Here is a 19,814-nt window from a genome sequence, read left to right as displayed (position 1 = left end):
AGTCAGTGGGCACAAGGGTCCGTCTATGCTGGTCAAGTTGCAGGATCCTTGCACAAGACAGTAATCACTGTGATGCGTTCAGCCAACCTGGGGTTAGTCTCAAGAAGTCTTCTATATACATGAGGAAGCACTAGCCACTGAACTGTCAAACTGGTCCCAGAACACTTGATCTAACTAATGTTTTATACCAGTTTTACTGAGCTGCTAATGGGATGTAGCGTAAAAAGGTTAATATGACTTCATTACCCAGGGATTTTTGTAAACTAAAACTGAGTTTATGTATTTGTATGGCAACCTATAAGATTTTTTTTTTGTAGAAAAAAGCTGTTAATTTAATAGATAATTGGAATTTATTACAGCATCATTCTGTGCATTTTTATAATCCTGTTCATATTTCAGACAGCTTTTCATTTTTAATTCTATAATTTCTATTAGCCCATAGTATTTCTTACTTTCTATCAATGTTTGTTTTTCTTTGTCAGCAATATCGAAAACTAAGCCAGTCATATTACCCGCTCTTGGAATGTCTCACCCAGGATCATATGAGTTTCATTACCAGTTTAGAACCTCATGTGCTAATGTATATTCTTACCTCAATATCTGAAGGACTTACTGCACTGGGTAAGTGTTACTTATGATTTAGCTAAAATAGGAATGTGGGGAATATGTAGTCATTAGAGTGAGATTTAAAAAATGAACAACTCAGCACCCAACCACTCTCACTTAAGCTTCTACAATAAGTGGCCCATTAGAACATTCATTTGCAGTTTAACAAATTATTGTCCAGAGACCATGGGAGACGGTGGGTGCTGAGTATTTTGATAATCTGACCACTTCTTTTACGTGTCTAAATGAGAGCTGAGCTCTTCTCAAAATCTGGCCGATAGTGTATTGCATTAATATTTTAAAATGATCTTTCTACAAATTAGAAACTTTAAAAATAATAATGATGTGCTTCTAGTTCGGTTATCATTGAAGAAGTTTTACAACAGTGAAATATAAAATGATTTATTTGTCCCATAATCCTCATAGTAGAGAACGTTATTATATGACTCATTTTGCCCTTCAGATATAAAATTTGTTAGCATACGTAACAGTAACTTCCAGCCGTTCGCTTTTCATTTATCAGCATGACTGGTAGGTGAGTAGAGATGGCTAAGATAACCTTATCAATAAAAAAGAAAAACTAGGTTTTACATTATAAAGAATATTTATTGGCTATACTTCACAGAGTAAACAAGCATCATACTTAGAATTATATTAAAAGTAGTCTGGTTGTAATTGGTCTTCATTCATTAGCACTTTTTAACAGATTATTGTCCAGATATTTGATTGAAACTGAAATTTGATTTCAATAGCTTAAATTCAGTCGAAATATGAGGGAAGAGTATAGAGCCTTGAAGAAAGATGCGTATGTTGCAGTTACATTTTCTAACCAGGCTAGAAAACAGGACCCTAAAATGATAGCCAGGAATGGCTCTCTTATTACTTTGTGCTAGGAGTTGTATTTAATGAATAGCCTGTAGGTATGATATTTGTTTATATAGACTTTCTAGTAGCTAGAGTTTATTACCTCTAAGGTCACTCAAGCCCTGTAGTAATAAATGAGTACACTGGGCATCACAGAGCATTCCAGAACATCACAAAACAGATTCCATGTTTCTCCTGTTAGAAATAGCATGCTTAGTGGAGAAATGGATATTGAATAGATAAGGAGCATTAGTAAGGAGTCCTCCGATCATTTTATTATATACTACCAAAATGCCAAGTAAACTATTTGTCGAAAAAATTTCACTCAGCTCTACTTAGTTTGACTCCTACCTCACCCCCAACTACTTTGACTGGGTCATGTACGAACCTTATTGTAACTTTGTGATCCTGAAGCAATCTTTTCCACTAGTGTATTGACAATAATAGTTGCACAGGTGCAATTTCTTGGCAGGTGAATTAATTTCTGTCCACTTCCGGCCAGTTACGTTGGACTGCTGTCTACTAGATTTAGTAAAATTCCCGTTATGTTTCCCATTTTTCTCTTGCATTCCCTAGCATTTCTAAAGAACATTTGACTCTACATAAATGTCAAGTAATGAGACATACCCTTTGATCTGAATGAACCTCACTTGCACATTAAAAGGAACTCACTTGTCTTTCCCTGAATTGTCAATCAGAAACAGAGCCTTTTTACAGTCCATGTCTGAGTGGTAAAGTGATTATTTAACTACAATATCCTGTTTCTTAATAACATCAACATGTATTGAAAACTGATTTCTTGATGGGAGGTATCGATTCTGTCACATAAGCCATAAAATCAATTCATATATTCAGGTAGTTAACTTTACACAGTAAAATAAGTAATTTTCCTGTTCCTACAATGTCAACAAAAGCTGATCTTCCCTCATTAAGAACAATTAATGGCCATGATCCTAAGGGAATTAAATTCCCAAATCCAATTAAATTTCATTGGGATTTGGGTTCCTAACTCTCTTTGGCTTCTTTGAAAAATCCCAGCATATGAAGTAATACATGTTATCTGACAGTGAAGCAAACAATTATTTCATTTTTGTTCATCTTCCAGCATAGCCTTCTGCCCTTTGAAAATGGACAATTATGATATAAATTGGATCCCTCTCTTAGTGAATTATATCCGTGCTGCCAAAGCATCTTGAAGAATAGCAGTGTCAAGGCTGCAAGCAGTCTGATAGGGTACAATGTATTGCAAACCATTAGAACTTATGAATCATCTTCAAAAATAATTATAAAAATGAAGTACCTCTTTTATTTAAAAAATGTAATCCCAGGAAATGACTTTTTCCCCCCTCCCTAGGAGAAATGTTTGTCTATATATTTTCATTTCTCTTAGTTCATGGAAGCTCAGCATTTGAGATTTGTACTGTAGCTCTAGCTGTAGAATAAAGAAGCCCCAAATCCTCATTTCTCAGCACTGTTCATTCTGTCCCTGAGTGGACACTCTGCATGCATCATGATTTCACACTTGATAATATACTGTGAAATGATATTTATTCCTTTGGAGGCCCCTGGCTGTAAATCAGCTGTAATGGAAGCCCTCATCTAGGCTTTTATTGCAAGGATAAACACTCCAACAGTTCTCTTCTAAAGTGTTTACCTGGCTTTTTCACAGCTGACTCAGTGGATTGGAACCTTTTAATGTAGCCTGCCTGGCATGTTGTCACTAAGCTCTATGTGAAGCTTTTCTAATTCTCCTATGATTAATAGTGTAATTATGCCATTCATTGTGAAAAAGAAAAATATAACATTTTCTATGCCTTGCTTTCTAATTTAGATGTTAAGTTGCTTAAATCTGTTTACTTTCCTGGTTTACCCACAAAGGCAGATAATGCTGGCATTGTAGTGTACGAAATTGATGGACAGAGAAATGCCACTTAACTCAAGTCTGTCCCATTTACCTTTATCTTAGAAACAAAAAAATCTCTTAAATTATGGCATGCTCAACAATGTTAGCAAGCCATTTAAAAATAATGCTCTTTACATCTATTGGCACCATTCACCGAATGTTAATGTTAAAGCCAAAAGGCCTCTTCAAGTTGTTTTTTCAATAATGTCAGCCACCTTAAGGCTGATATAAATAAGTAACTGGTTTGAGTGCTCAGGCAATCATCTTGGCTTTTCCTATTTATACAGGCCTGCCTCCCAGTTTTCCCATGTGATCCTTTCTCTCCCTTTTCCATCTTTCCCTTCTACCTACAGCCCAGAAATTGAAGCTTTTTCTTAAACGTATTTGCTCCATATATATGCTTATCTGTCTTGTGTGAGATTCAATAAGAACTTCAGCCAGCTTCAACACAACGCTCTGCACACCCAGAAAAATCAGTTTGGGGGGCTTGCGTGACCTTCACCTCTGTGATGCCCTTGCAATCAGAAGGAAAAATGAGCGCTGAAAAGCATATTTGATATATCGTTATGGGAAAATATAAGTAGCCCTTAACACTTGTATCAGATCCTTATGAGCCGGTGATAAGATAGACCTGTCCACTGTCCTGCTAAGATCACTTACTGTAGAATGTAAAGTATCTACTTGCACAGTATCAGCACGTTTAGAGCCACTGCCATTTTATAAACGGATGTTAATGATTTACTTTGTTTTATTCAATTTAAAACCAAATGGAGTTAAATCACTGGTGTAGAAGTACAACAAAGCCATCCTATGGAATTTGTATTTTCAAATACATTACCGTTATTGATGTTGCTTCAATTCAGCCATCAGTTGTATCTCTTGTTTACATGCAAGACTGTTTTTAGTAGAGAAAACAATAAGGGCCTGTTCCTGCAGTCTTTACTCAGGCAGATCTTCCCAGCAGCCTGCACTAGTTGAATTTAATGACAAAACATCAACTGATTTTAGTGGAGTGGGATTAAGACAATTGGGCTTGCTTCTGCAAGGTCTGAAGCACTCCTTTGAGGTGTTGGAGCACCCACAGCTCCCACTGAAAACCATTGAAAAGGGAGCGCAGCACCTCTTGGGAGAGCTTAATACCTTTCAGGATCATGTCATAGGCGACGTCTACACTACAAGCTAGGGTGTGATTTCCAGCTCGCCTACATGTGCGCACGCTAGCTCGATGATGTAATTGTGGTAACATGGGTCGTGGAAGTGGCAGCACAGACTAGCTGTGCTGAATACAATCCCGCATGAAATCGGTGGGGACATACTTGTGCTGCCGCTACCTGTGCTGCCACAGCTGTGCTGCTATAGATACTCATGCTAGCCCAATGAGAGGTAATGCAAGTATGAGTCCGCAAGCTGGGAATCACACCCCTAGCTCGTTGTGTAGACATAGCCTTGTGAGGTCAGTTGTGACTGTGTTGTCAAATATTTCCAAAGACCTCAGAAGAATGTAACTTTGAAAAATATATAATACTGGTATTTAGAGAAAGGAAAGTTAAAAACAACGTGATACACAGAGGTTAAAGAGTTAAATTGACACAGATCAAAGTATTCCAGAGACTAGAGGGATATATTTAAATGAACACTGCAAGGTTGGCAAGCCTCCAAATTAGCATAGTTCAAAGAACTCAAGATACATTTAATTGGATCCTTCTAATCCCTTTCCCTTCCAAATGAGCATTTTAACAGTTTAATTCCTTCTCCAGCTCCCACACACCCCTACTCCAGTAGGCCATCTAAGTAAGCACTCTGAGCTGTAAGTGACCTAGTCTTGTTCCCACTCAAATCAGCAGGAGCAGGATGGAGCCCTAAATGCTGGTGAGCTCATTTGAATGTGATGTTTACACCTGCAGAGAACATCAGTTGTTACTGAAACCTGCATCCAGTAAATGAGGAAGTTAAACAATTCTGTGTGCACAGAGAACTTTGACTGGTGCTAGGATCATGAGGAACCAACAGTTGGTTAAAGTGGGACTCTAATTAGAACCTATTATTAGAATTGGTAGGGAAACTACAGCTGAGACTAGCGATTGAGGGTTTAAACTGCAGCCAGTGTGCTTGGGGCCAGGAAGAATGTCAGCTGTCAGACTAAGAAAAAATAAGGGTGAGCGCTACTATTTTGTACCAGTACAGTGAGAAGGAAGAAAAGGAGACTGCACAGATTAAAAAGGGCCAGCATACTGTTCTCACCACACTGATGCATGTAAACAAACAAAATCCACTTTCACAGCAGCAGCACAGCAGGCAACACCTAGCAACAAAATAACTTACATAAATCAGACATACATAGTTACTTTCAAATAGGTTTAAGCTTTTAATCTCCCAACCTGTTACCTTAGTTATAGATACAATAAGTAAAGATATGAGGTTGCTGTTGCTCCTGCTTCCAACATATCCTGCTTTGCTGTCATGCCTTTACATTCCAGGGAAAACAATGGAACATTAGTCAGTAACCATCATTTCTATAATATTATCTTCTTTATTTTTTTAAAAAAGGTAATTGGACCATCACGCCTTAAACTAGGTAACTAAGTGATACTTTGCTGTAACACTTCTCCTTCCTTACCCCATTCCCCTCCCTGCTGTTTGTGATCCTCACTCATTGTTTAGCATCTAATGTGCAGGTTGTAACCTCTGAGGGGCAGGGAAGCGCCACTTAGGTGTGTCCTGTAAAATATCTGGCACACGTTTGTATACTAGAAAATGATACATAATATTTGGGGGGGATGCTACTAGTACATTTGTGAATACAAACCTTCACTTATACACATCTGAGATGCTGAGCAGCAGTCAAGAGGTTAAAAAAGTTACTTTAAACATTCACAGTGTCTCTTTAAACTGAATTTTTAAACTTTGTCACAAGGCTATAAACAAACAATCTTAGTTTCCAAAAATCTGAAGTCTGCTGAATATATAATTTCATATCAGTAAAAGTAAGGTCCTGATTTCGCAATTTACAATGTGCGGGTAAATCACTGTGCTCACACAGAACCTCCATGAAGTTTGTAGGACTCTGCATGGACCCAGCAGTCCACTGTCCATTGTGAATTGCAGGATTGGGGCCATAATCTGCTTAATACCAAGAAATCTTAAAAGCAAAAGAACAAGTAGTAAAATTAAGTATCATTTAACCTGATATCTAAAATAAACTTCCAGGCTTGCCTTGTGTGTATTATTTTCTTCACTCCTGCAAGTTATTCGTAATAATTGTTTTGTTTATTACAAAAGCGATTACAAAACTATTTATTTCATTGCTTATGCAGATACAATTGTCTCCTCCAGCTGTTGTGCTAGTTTAGACTATGTTGTTACCTACCTCTTCAAGCACATAGCAAAGGAAGGCAAAAAACCAGTAAGATGTAGAGAAATATCACAGGATGGACAAAGATTACTGCACTTCATGCAACAGAACCCTGAAGTACTACAGCAGGTAAACTTAAGCACTGCTCAACTTTCCTATGAGGTATTATTAAATTTGTGAACAAAGCTTTTCCCTATTTATTTTCATCATCTTGAAGTAATTTAGATTATGATAACTCCAATTATTTGCTAACAGGATTGGGCTCTCTAAATTGATATATTTGCACCCCAATTAATTTCAGAGTTGTTTTCATGCCAGTATTATTGCAGTATTGTGAAGATATTTTTTGTCATGCTGATGACCTGGTTATTATACTCACATTTTAGGATAACTTCTTTTACAATGTTTCACTTTAGCTCATAGGCTGATGAAATGCAATATTCATCATTATACTCATTTTATAAATAATCCCCCACAGTTTTTTTTTTAAAAAGGGAGGGAGTATCTCTAAAATATTTGAGGTAGAGCAAGAACATTGTAGTATTTTAAATGAGCACATTTTTCTAGTTAGATGTGTTTGATATTGTGCTACAATATTTTATTTGTGCAGTAGGTGACATTTTATTTGGGGGATTTTGTGTCAAAGGCAAATATAAGAGTAATCAAATATCACGCTTTAGGGAAGAAACTGACTACTGCAGTAGTCAGGAAGGACTTTTTCTCCCAGCAGTGTACATTATGGTTCAGAAACATTAAGGTTATGTGGTGTTTAGGCAGGTGCAGGGTGTCGGACTAATTAGTTTATCTTAAAATTTCATTTGGCTTTTTTTAGTACCTAGAACTACTACACTGCAAGGATCCATGGGGTCCCAAAACACCCAATACAGTTTCACTGACAGTTTCACAACAACAGAATTGTTGGGGCTTTTAAAGAAAACAAAGGATGTCCACAAAACACCACGTTACAATGACCTTTGTCTTCGTTCTTAGGTAGCAAATGTGTTGGTTGCCATTTAAAAAAAAAATCGGCCTGTGATAACTGGGGTAACTGTGTGGTAATTGTTATTTACTATTCTAATTTAGAGGATGAGCATGGCAAATGCTGGCTTTTTAAGCATGCCTGCTATAATTGGCACATAGCATATTGTGAGTATATTTGAGACATTTATCACTGGCACTGTTGAGATATGACATGATGCCATTGTCATGTCTCACAGTACCCTTACCCTGTGCAAGTTCTATGGAATCTGGCAATGGATTCCGTATTTGCATATGTCATAGTGGGCAGTACTGTAACATGAGCACAGTGATGGGAGTCTAAAGGACAGAATGGCAGCCTTGACTTTGAATTTCCACACATTTGTTGCTTTTGTTACAACCTTAATGTAATATTTTGTGTGTTATTAATAATACTCGGTAATCTTTCAATTTATAGCATAAGACTAAGCAGTGATCAATCTTTATTAACTTCATAATCTGTAGAATACATTATATTTATTTTGAATGCAGGCTTTCAGATACTCTTTTAAATATTAATGACTGGTCTCCAGTAGTCAGCATAAATATGATTTGCATTAGCACTAGTCATATCATATTGAGTGCCTCTGATGTCAACTATTCAGTGTACTAATATCTGACATCATCTCCCGAGGTCACTGACAACTTTGACCTTTATTCTCATGCATGGTTTCTGTAGTCTCAGAAGCTCTTTTGAATTGATTTGAAATTTTGACTCTTCCCTTTATGAGGCAGTAAAATTGATAATTATTCAGATGGGAACTGAGTGCTGAGTGAAAAATCAATTCCACCCGCTCTCTGCAGCGTATAAAATTACTTCTGAGTCTGCTGGACTGAACGGATGGCCAAGGTAAAAGCAGCAGGCAGGAATAGTAGAGAGGATTAGCTGGCCGGAGCTAATAGCCTAAAGGGATGGCTTTTGAGATGAGGGAGTGGGCCGGTTGGGGGTTATTATTAGCAGTGATGGGACTCATTGATCATATGTTTACATCAGGTTTCCATTGGGTTATAAATCAGCCCTGAATAGAAACGGAACTCAAGGCCTTGCATCTTACCAGAGGGACAAGATATTAGATTATTCTCATTTTCACACTCAGATGAAAAGTGAGCCATTGATTATTCATCGGCTGGCCATTAAACACTGGTTTTATAGATGATTTGACTATCATGGAGGCTAATGAACAAGGTTGCTGCTTCATAACTAGAGGTCTCAGTTTTCAAGACATCTGTGTCGGTTAAGTAATGCATAACCCTATTAAAAGGAATGGGTTACAAATTGCTTAACAGTGCTGAAAAACTAGACCCTAATGACTAATTGTGCTTTGAGTTTAGAGAGGTTTGTCAGCTCTTTAAACTAAACTGATGCAATGATACTGTAATTATTTACTAGTTAGAACATTTTTTCAGCTTGAATCTCTGGAATCACAATTAGACATTTAAAAGTTTCTAGTGGATCATGAAGAGTATCTCATCTAAAGTTGTTTAACGAGCTATGAAACTAGAATATCTTGATTAAATGATTTTCTTTTTGTATCAGACAAATTGAAATGTACCTCAGTTTTCTCATCCATAAAATGGGATTGATGATATTTTCCTACAATTCACTTTAAGGTCCTCTGAGGGAAGATGCAATACAAGTTCAAAGGGTTATTATTGATGATGATATAACAGGCTTCACAAGGAAAATAATAGAGGTGTTATGGCAGTAAGGCACGTATTCATACTATCTCTATGCACATACAGCCTCTTATTTTGTGTCCTGATATTTTTCTCTCATTAACAAAGAGGATTATCAAAGCAAGATGCAGCCTAATCTCATTTTATAAAAGTTAACTTCATCATTGTGTGATTTATGTCATTGACAGCCTGTTAGAAGAGTTTGTGACAGGTGTTGTCAGTGACAGTACATACATCACCTTGCGCTTAGCATAGAACAGAAAATATGCCTCTATTAAATAAAATTCCACAAGTGGCTTAATCACAGTAAAAGCTTGAAAAAAGGAGTACATATGAGATTGAATGTTTAGTAATGGATAGCAATGGGCACCAATCTGCTAGAGCCTCAAGGGTAAAAAAAAAAAAATTGTGCAGATTATTTAGGATTAACAGTCAGAAATATTAAAATATTTGCATTAACTGTAATCTGTTGATAGGTATTCATTTAGTTATGCCTTAGAGTGGAAAATCCCGGTGGGGTAGGCAGTTGAGTTAGTGTGCTTGGAGGGAGAGTAGTGGGGTTTTAAGAGTTGTGTCTGTTTAGTGTAGCTGGTCCTGTCTGCTAGATTAATAGAATAAAATAAAATTGTGTAGAATGAACATCCTTATTGGAGTTGCCGTTAGCAGCATAATTGCAAGAGCTGCGGAAACAACACCTTCCACATACCCAGAATGAGCCCATTCTAAGAGGCAGTATTACTGATGTGATTTTAATTTTACATTCTTAGCTAATGTCACTCTAAAGAGTTCCAGTCTTAGGTAATGTTAACACAGCTTCTTTGAAACAAATAGCTTCATGTTTTTATGTACTATGCAGCTCTTTGGTTCAAGCCAAGGCTAAAAAAGCCAACATGTCTTTCTATTTTTTTAAACCAATTGCATTTAACTACAGATTTTGAATAGCTGACATGAACTATAGGGATCATGCTTCAGCAGAGACATAAATGGAAACCACATTCATTCTTTTCTGCAGTCAGTCAGTCAGTCAATGAAAATTACTTTTCTATAGTGCTTTTCATGCCATGAATCCCAAAGTGAATTACAACAAAAAGGAAATCAGCTGCCTTTTTGTTGTTGTTTCCTGTGCTTAGATTGAAGTGGTATTGTTAAGCATTTTGACATACTGTATGGTACATTTTTCATACTTAAAATTCTTATTCCATTTCATTGTAGTAAGCAGCAGGAGAAGCAACAGCATACTTAATAGATGCTGTGAATTTACATGAGGATTTAAAGTAGACCTGTCTCACTTGGGAACACTCTAAAATATGTCATTAATAAAATGTGTTAATGTTTCTGTCTGATGTTTTTCATAATTAGCACACAAAAAACCAACCACACATATTTGTGTTTAGGCAAATGGCATCTGTCTTGCATCCTTTTGTGCTTAGCTGTGCAGTCAGACAGCTGAAATTGTACCGTCACAATCCAAAGTCATTTTTGGGGTAACAGAGTGATGTCATGAACCCAAGATGACCACTTTACTACTGGTTCACTGTAGGAGAGAAACCTGGGCAGGAAGGGGGGAAATTCTTACTGAAAAGCGAGTGTGAAGAAATTGAAAAAGCCAGAGGAGTCACTGGCAAAGCAAATGACTGGTTGCTTGTGAAGTCCCTCTTTAATGAACATCTTCCCATACTTAAAAAGAGAAAGATGTCTTTTATCTTATGGCTCCACTTCATTTTGTTGCATACAATTAGCCATGACATTTTGTTTGGGAAGTCTCATTGTTCATGTATCCAGTTTAGAAGCATAGAAGGGATATCTTGAGTGTAGATTTCTGATTCCAAACTGGACATAAAATATTTCACAACAAATCTTCCCTTATAAAATTCTCAGTGAGTGGTTGTGCACCATGAATTGATGTGATTCGGTCATTGACTATAATTCACTAAATGTATGTGTTGCCATAATCACGGAGGCACCAATCCTTTTTCTTTAGCCTTTAGAGCGGTAGAGAAGAAGTATCGCCTTGTGATTAAAGGGACACCACTTCCCTTTCTGTTTTCTTTGGTCTGTCACATAGCAACATTATTTTTAAATAAGTAGATGGGAGCCTAAAAGCACAAATATGAGATGGGGACTCAAGGACAGGTATAGTGCCATAAACGACTACTTAACATTCATGTTTTAAGGTATTGGTGTCTCTTGAAGGCATGGGAATGGGAATCAGCTCTGGGTTCTACTCCTGGCTCTGCCACAGACTTCCTGTGTGTCCTCAGGCAACTTACTTTGCCACCTGCAAATGGAGTAATAGATCCTACCTCAAAAGGGTGTTGTAAGGCTGTATTAATTAAGGGTAATGAATGGGAGGTGCTATCAAAGTTCAAAGTATTACTATAATTATCACTTGAGCTGAAATGTTGCATTATAGAAAGGTCATTAAATAAATGGTCTGGTAAAGCTTCTAAATTCATGTGTGCTGTTAGTTCAGATTGACTTTTTCATGTACGATAAGCTAAATGAACCTAATATATTTGCTCAACCTCTTAGCTTATCAATGGAAGAGCTGTTCTTTGGTTTTTAAACTAGAAATATTTGTATTTTAAATTATGCCCGTCCTGTAAAATCGTTATGAAGGTAGCATGCTAGTCCCATCTGAGAATGTTCAGTCATCATCTGCATTTGACCTTTGCAATTGTCTACTTTTATAGCCACTTTCCCCCAAAGGTCTTAAAGACATTTACAAACACTAATGAATTAATTCTCACAACTCTGTAAGGTAAGTAAAGAATATATCAGAGTAACTTTCTCCACCACAGAAATATGGCCATCTCTAAAGTAGAATGTGGTACTTGTTCAACAGAGCTGGATTTCAGGCATGTTTTAATGCTCATCTGTTTTCTTGGGCTTTTCTTTGAAGGGTGTTTTGAGGTATTTGGTGCAGTTGATGGGAAGGGCCGGCTCTAGGTTTTTTGCAGACCCAAGCAAAAAAAAACTTCCGAGAGTGCAACTGCCGAAGCAAAAAAAAAAAAAACAAAAACCCCAGAATGCTGCCCCTGGAATTGTGCCGCCCCAAGCACGTGCTTGGTTTGCTGGTGCCTAGAGCTGGTCCTGTTGATGGGGGAGGACTACTGTTGTCTGATGGGTAGATTATGTGGGTCATGGTGTTTAATTTTATATGGTTTAATGTTGCACAGGTGCTCAGAGCTTTGATTAGGTAACTAAAAAAATCTAAATAACATAAACAGTTCACAGCTACATTGAGCAACAGCTTAGGACAGGAAAGTCAAGAATGCAATATCCAGTTGTAACTAAAGGCAGATCTGGATATTATTAAAATCAAAAGTGCCTTCCAAATTGCCATTTTCCTTTTTTTAATACATTTAATTATGTGGTATTTGTTTTTCCCATAGACTTCAATAAAGTATATAGCCAGTGTGAAGCCACTCACACTAAACAAAATAAAAACATTGAGGAGATTTATAACACATACTCTTTGGACCATGCAGAAAAATCCATGGGGAAACTCCAGCGTATGCATATGTAATTAAAAGGAAATAGAATAACACTCAGAGGGTTCAGTTCTGAAAAGTGCTGAGCACTTTCGCACCCCAATCCAGTAAAGTATTTAAGCACGTGCTTAATTTTAAGTGCCTGAATAGTCCCATTGTAGTGAAACTGTTTCTGTTTTTAAAGTTAAGCATATGCTTAAATGCTGTGCTGGAATAAGGCTGGCAGAATTGAGCCCTAAATGACTTGATACAACAATGAGAGATTTTCACGAGGACATCTGTTTTCAGCCTCTTAGCACAGCTTAAAACTGTGATCCAATAGTATCATAACTTGCTTTATTAATTGAAAGGGATGGAAATATACCAGATGTAGCCCAAGCCAGCAGAGACTTGGGTGGCTAAGCAACAGAAAAGACACCATATTGAGCGAGCCAAAATTCAGTCTCAAAGTCATTTATTTTAACCAGTGACAATACATTTAGACTCTAGTGTTTCAGCTTTGATTGATGGTTTAATATCATATATAATTTTTTTAATGAAGGAAAACCATTTAAATATGTTAACATGTACACTAGTATTCTTCCATGTACATAACTGCATTTAATCATTACTCGGATTGTTTTTGTGCTTGTGTAATTTGTATCAGTAAGATAACTATGTCAGAGCCATCTCATCTTAATGAAAAATATGGTTTTGTTTGCTTTATACCTAGCTCTAACTGCATATATGTTGTAGATGCATCAGTAACTTCAATATAAAATGTAATGCTAACCATCCAGTTATCACTACACTGGAGTGCTGTTAATTATGAAATTAGAAAAATACACAGGAGCCTAGTCCTCTTTCTGGTGCTGTTTTGTTTAGTGCTATGCCTTGATTCAATATTAGATATGAATTAAAGCATTTGATTTTAAGAATTTTAACACTAAACTACATAATTAAGTTTTATCATCTATGTACCCGAAGATTGCATGCTCTTATTAAAGGTGCTAAATCAAAATGAGAATCTCTTCCTAATCATTCAGATTGAGACAAAGTTAACGCAGGCAGGTCTTTGGGTGGATGGAAGTTTAGTTCCATGAAGTAACAAGTATTGTACAGAATGCATGTACGGAAACAAAAAGCCATAATTTGGCTTGCAGGATAAACTGCTAGAGGTGTCAGTGTAGGATGTGTACCCTAAGGCTAGGCAGCTGGTGTATGTATGCTTTTGTTTATCAGTTACTGGTTTATGTAGCCTTTAGGCCAGCACATGAAACAATCACTCCTGCAGGGTCAGCTGCTGGTCAGAAGCAAAGTAAGAAAAGATTTTGCGTTAAAACACGTCAGCCATAATTTTAGTGCAGCTGGCACCTGCTACTGGTGCACAGCAGGAGGGTTAAAGGTCAAAGAGGCAGTTGTTCTAAACTCAGTGATGGCTTAAAGGGACTTGTAGATTAATCTGCTTTATTAACTTCTGTATATTAGATAACTATTGCAATGAATGACAGTCCGTCTTTCTGAATAAGTCCCATCACCTCTTTCACTTTTAAATTGGCTTTTGAGTAGTGAATATTAAATAGAATGCATTTCAGGATAATTAAATGAAATCATTAGGATGATGTTTTACCATCATATCTATACGTTTATTGTGTATTTATCATGTATTACTTACCATTCATTGCTTTTGGGTGAAAAAATAAGCCAACATTTTTCAGTTACAGAATAAAAAAACTGGCTGTATTTCTCAATAAGCTTGTCTTTGTATGCTATATAAATATTTTCAAAATAGCAAATACATACACAGAAAAGTGTAACAAATATTTATTCTTTGTTTTTGCAGTGCAGTGTAATACCTGAACACTTTAAAAATGTTTAACTTTTGCCATACTTCATTCATTTGTTACATAATGCAAAGACTTCAGAAAAACATTTCAGTGCTAGTTTGAAAAAAAATTATCATTGCCATTTAGCAGGTTTGAACCAATGTTGTGAATAGTGCCACCCATTTTGTCAGGGCAGTGTGGTTTTCCAAAATCCAATTAGCAGTGGTATTTTCTGTCTAGAAACAATACAGTATTGTACCAGAATGGGTAAGGAACAGTGACTCTCCCATCACTTAACTGATGATCTGCCACTGACAGATAATTTTGCCAAGTGAATGATGGAGTAGATTCTCTATGAACAAAAATTAACTTACTCCAACAAATTAAGTTGAAATTTCTGGGTAAGCACTTGCATAGAAGGTTGCTTAGTTGCTGTTGGACACCACTGGATTGTCCTGCCCAGTGCAAGGTGCATAGTGAATAGGACTAGGCTCATGTAGAGATGCAGTAGTCAGTGCGGCAAGGACTGTTACAGACCCCTTCTCTGTTCAGTACATAATCTGGACTATGAAAAACTTTTGGTACCAGGTATAAAAAGGTTGTAGTGTTGTGGAAAACTTTCTGCACCAGGCACACAGTTTTCAAAAGTCCATGTACACTGAATAAGTCCAGTATTGTGTGGAACCATGATCTATTCACTGCACAGTTCACTGCACTATGAAAGAGACTTAAGGAGCTCTGCCTCCTCATCAAACCTTCACAACTGTGGTTGAGGCCCCTCTCCTTCATATACAGGGCACAGCTAAATAGGAGAAACACAGGTCTCCTGTGCAAGAGAACAAGTAAAAGGCACCTTGATATTGGATACCTGCTCCTTTCAAAGGGGAAAATAAGTCCATTATGTGAATATTAATACTTTTAGTGGCAAATAAGAATGTAGGGGCTGCCATACTGGGTTAGACATGGGACTGTTCAGCTTGGAAAAGAGATGACTAAGCAGAGGAGTAAAGGAGGGTATATTAGAGATCTATAAAATCATGAATGGCGTGGAGAAAGTGAATAAAGAAGTGATATTTACCCCTTCACATAACACAAGAAACCGGGGTCACCCAATGAAATTAATATGCAGCAAGTTCAAAACAAACGGAAGGAAGTACTTCCATACCATTGGACATCATTGTTTCCCTTCTCAACCTCTTACAGTTCCACTCTATACTTTTTTGAGATAGGGCAACCAGAACTGGACACAGCATTCAAGTTGTGGATGCTCCATGAATTTACGTAGTGTCATTATGATATTTTCTATCTTATTTTCCATCCCTTTCCTAATAGTTTCTTAATATACTGTTACCCTTGTTGTCTAATAGCTAATTTAGAACCCATCATTATATATGGATAGTTGGGATTGTTTTTTCCAATGGGCACTTATCAGTGTTGAATTTCATTTGCCATTTTGTTGCCCTGTCACCCAGTTTTATGAGATCCCTTTCACAAATGTCTTAACCAAGCTAATAAGAGACAAATATTAATAGATAACAGATGCCCATAGTGATCAAGGTAGATTTGGTTTCCAGTGACAAAAGACATGGGCCCAGAGAATCCCACTAGGATTATAGTTTGGACAGTGGCAATTTGGGTGATTGTGATCATGAAATGACAGATTTTATTTATTCTAAGGACAGGAAAGAATGAGAGGAACAGAATAAGGATAATGGACTTCAAAAAAGAAGACTTTAACAAGCTGAGAGAACTGGTACATAAGGTCCCATGGGAAGAAAATCTAAGAGAAAAAGGAGTTCAGGAGAGCTGGCAGTTCCTCCAGGAGACAATATTAAAGGCACAACTGCAAACTATTCCGATGCAATGGAAAGATAGGAAGAATAGTAAGAGGCCAATATGGCTTCATCAGGAGCTCTTTAATGACTTGCTGAAAAGGACCTGGGGGTTATAGTGGACCATAAACTGAATATGAATCATCAATATGATGCAGCTGCAAAAAAGGCTACCATGATTCTGGGATGTATTAACAGGAGTGTTGTATGTAAGACACAGGAGGTAATTGTCTCACTCTGCAGGGCCCTGGTGAGGCCCCAGCTGGAATACTATGTCCAGTTCTGGGCACCACACTTTAGGAAAGATGGACAAACTGGAAAAAATCCAGAGGAGAACAACAAAAATGATAAAAGGTTTAGAAAACCTGACCTATGAGGAAAAGTTTAAAAAAATAGGCATGTTTTGTCTTGAGAAAAGAAGTCTGAGGCGCGGGGACCTGATAACAGTTTTCCAATATGTAACAGGCTTTTATAAAGAGGAAGGTGATCAATTGTTCTCCTGGTCCATTGAAGGTAGGACAAAAAGTAATGGACTTAATCTGCAGCATGGAGATTTAGGTTAGACATTAGGAAAAACTTTCTAACTATAAGGGTGGTTAAGCTCTGGAACAGGCTTCAAAGGGAGGTTGTGGAGTCCCCATCACTGGACACATTTAAAAACAAGTTGGACAAACATCTGTCAGGGATGGCCTCAGTTTACTTGATCCTGCCACAGCACAGGGGGCTGGACTTGATAACTTCTCAACGTCCCTTCCAGCCCTGCATTTCCATGACTATGATCTGTGGTCCACTAAAACTAATGTAATTTTTCTTTACCTAACCCCATCACCCCTCTCCTTCTTGCTGCATAGCTTCTAAGAGATTAGACTAACTAAATACACTTAAATTAGATTAAATTTTCAATAGGGGGCTCTCAGATCCTTCTAACAGCTCACAAAAAGCTCACTAGGAAAATGCGTAACTTTGAAGGGAAGAAATGCGTACAGGCGAGACACACTGTAGTTCACTGAATAATTTCATAAGAGAGTATTTTCCATGAAGAAAGTCTAAATTTGGCTTGGATACACTACAGCTGAGTGGTTCAGCTGTTCCCACCACCCCCTTTTGGTTTGGTGATGCCTCGGTATCAATTTGTTAATAAATCATGTTACCTTTTTCTTTAGTACTTTTATTATGATCTCATTTTAGAGAGATGATTGATTGTGTTTCACTTTAACAAGTACACTTTTTTTTAAAAGTGACATGCTTAAACCATTAACTTTGTTTTTTATTAGATAGCTTCATTTAAGAAAATTTTCTCTTAAAGCCTCATATATTATTTTTCCACCAATTACTTCTTGGAAAAAAGGATTTTTAGATTCTGCCTTTAAAAATTTTGGGCTCAATTTTCCCTTGGGTCTGAACTCCTCAAGGTGAAGGCAGAGTCAGTTACAGCTCTCTGATTCTGCAGTGGCTTGACCCTGTTGTGTGTTAAAGCAGCCTAAGAACTGCTCTAACTTACGCCACTGGAATGTGGTCTCTAGGGGATCTTTACTCCAGTGAAGTATTAGACCAGCTTAGCACTCCTTCACATTGCTCCTCTCTTCCCTGACACAAATGCCCTGTGCCGGTGGGCAGCGCAGCCTGTACAGGAGTCAGCTCTGCCCTAAAAGGATTTTCTGCTGGTGAGTTACATTTCCAGTCCCGTTGCATCACCACCAAAGCAGTACAAACAGAGCCAGAGCCAAAACACAGAATCTGGTCCTTAAGTTAGCTTAGTTTACTGCTGAACTCCCACAGAGCTCCCCTTAAAATTAATCAGTTAATTAGAGTTAGTGTAGTCTCCCGTCAAAATCTTTTTAGCATGACAAGTAAAATAATCTTCCATAGATACTTAAAGGATTTAAGTACATCGGAAAAAATTCAGAAAGAAGCTTGTGAGAGATGCTAGCTCTTGAAATGTTGAGTGTCAAACTGCAGGGGTAATGTGTTTAGGAGGAAATATAATATTCAGTTCACTTTGTTTTGATGACTGCATGAAATAGCCTTGTGCTATTATCCTTTGTTGTTGTTGTGAAAAGTGATATTCACTAAGAAATGTTGTGGTGACTATAAAAGATAAAGTAGTAGCTTACTTATTACCATCTTTATTGCCTATCTGTCTTCTATGTTTATTTAGAATAGCTTCTGTTACAGTGCAGTTCATCATTGATTTACTTTACCAAATGTGTTCTTAATTATTTGTTTAAAATAGTTGCAAATGACAAATACATTCTATAGAAATTAAGATCAATGTGTGAACAATTTGAAAATAGAAGAAGGGCTAAAGAATTTTAAATAATTTATTGGTGATTAATAATTTGATCAGCTTTCCCTAAATATCATGCTGTTACTCTACTCTGATGCAGTCAAGTAGGATTACCATAGTTTGCTTAGACCACTGTCTCTCATGCTGACCGATAATGTCTTGTTTCCTTATACTCTCTGTATCTGTAGCCATCTGATGTCTGTTCTCTTATCCTTAGATTGTAAATTCTTTGGAGCAGGGACTGTCTTTTTGTTCTGTGTTTGTACAGAGCCTAGCACATCGAGGACTTGATCCATGACTGGGGTGTCTAGGTGCTATGATAATACAGATAATATTTAATAATAATTTTGGAAGAGAGTGTTGCTGAATGGTTAGAGAGGGAACTGGGAGTCAGGACTTGTGGGCTCTATATACTGCTTTGCCCCAAACTCACTGAGATACCTTGGGCTAGTCATTTAGGGTATGTCTACATTGCTGCTGGGAGCATGCCTTCCAGCCCAGGTAGACAGATGCACTATCTCTGTTGGAGGTAGCAGGCTGAAAACAGCAGTGTGGATCTTGTGGCAGAGGCTAGCTGCCTGAGTAAAAGCCCACCTGGGCCCCTGGGTCCATACTCAGGTGGCTAGCCCCAGCTGCCCCCTGTGCAGCAATATCCACACTGCTCTTTTTAGCCTGTTAGCTTGAGTAGAACTAGTGCAGGTCTGTCTACCTGGGTGGGGAGGCACTGTCCGAGCTGTAGTGAGGACATACCCTTAGTGCTGCTTTCACCCCCTAGCCTCCCCTCCACATCTTGCTTTTCAACTTTTCTATAGATTAACCCAAAACTGTTCTTAAATTAATTATTCCAGTTTATTTTCAATGATAATGTCAGTAATAAACTTTGTCTGACCTCGCCCTGTCTCCCTGCTTGAAGGCAACTTTGGGAGGCTGTTCTGCAATGTTGGGACAGAAGACCAGAGAACAAACAGTCCTAGGCA

The 19,814-nt window shown here is 37.5% G+C and overlaps 1 protein-coding gene across 3 annotated transcripts in view; it reads left to right on the top strand.

Annotated features, from left to right (window-relative positions):
* RANBP17 (RAN binding protein 17) overlaps positions 1-19,814 on the top strand; it is a 254,633-nt gene that overhangs the window by 207,995 nt on the left and 26,824 nt on the right. For all 3 annotated transcript variants that reach the window (XM_065409394.1, XM_065409393.1, XM_065409392.1), the window contains 2 exons: positions 483-621; positions 6,688-6,854. In XM_065409394.1, the coding sequence (XP_065265466.1) occupies positions 483-621; positions 6,688-6,854 (306 nt within the window). The remainder of the gene's footprint in view (positions 1-482; positions 622-6,687; positions 6,855-19,814) is intronic.

Source organism: Emys orbicularis, chromosome 8 (genome assembly GCF_028017835.1).
Source record: "Emys orbicularis isolate rEmyOrb1 chromosome 8, rEmyOrb1.hap1, whole genome shotgun sequence".
Taxonomy (NCBI): domain Eukaryota; kingdom Metazoa; phylum Chordata; order Testudines; family Emydidae; genus Emys; species Emys orbicularis.
Note: the sequence above shows the minus strand (reverse complement) of the source record. Positions and strands in the feature narration are given on the sequence as shown.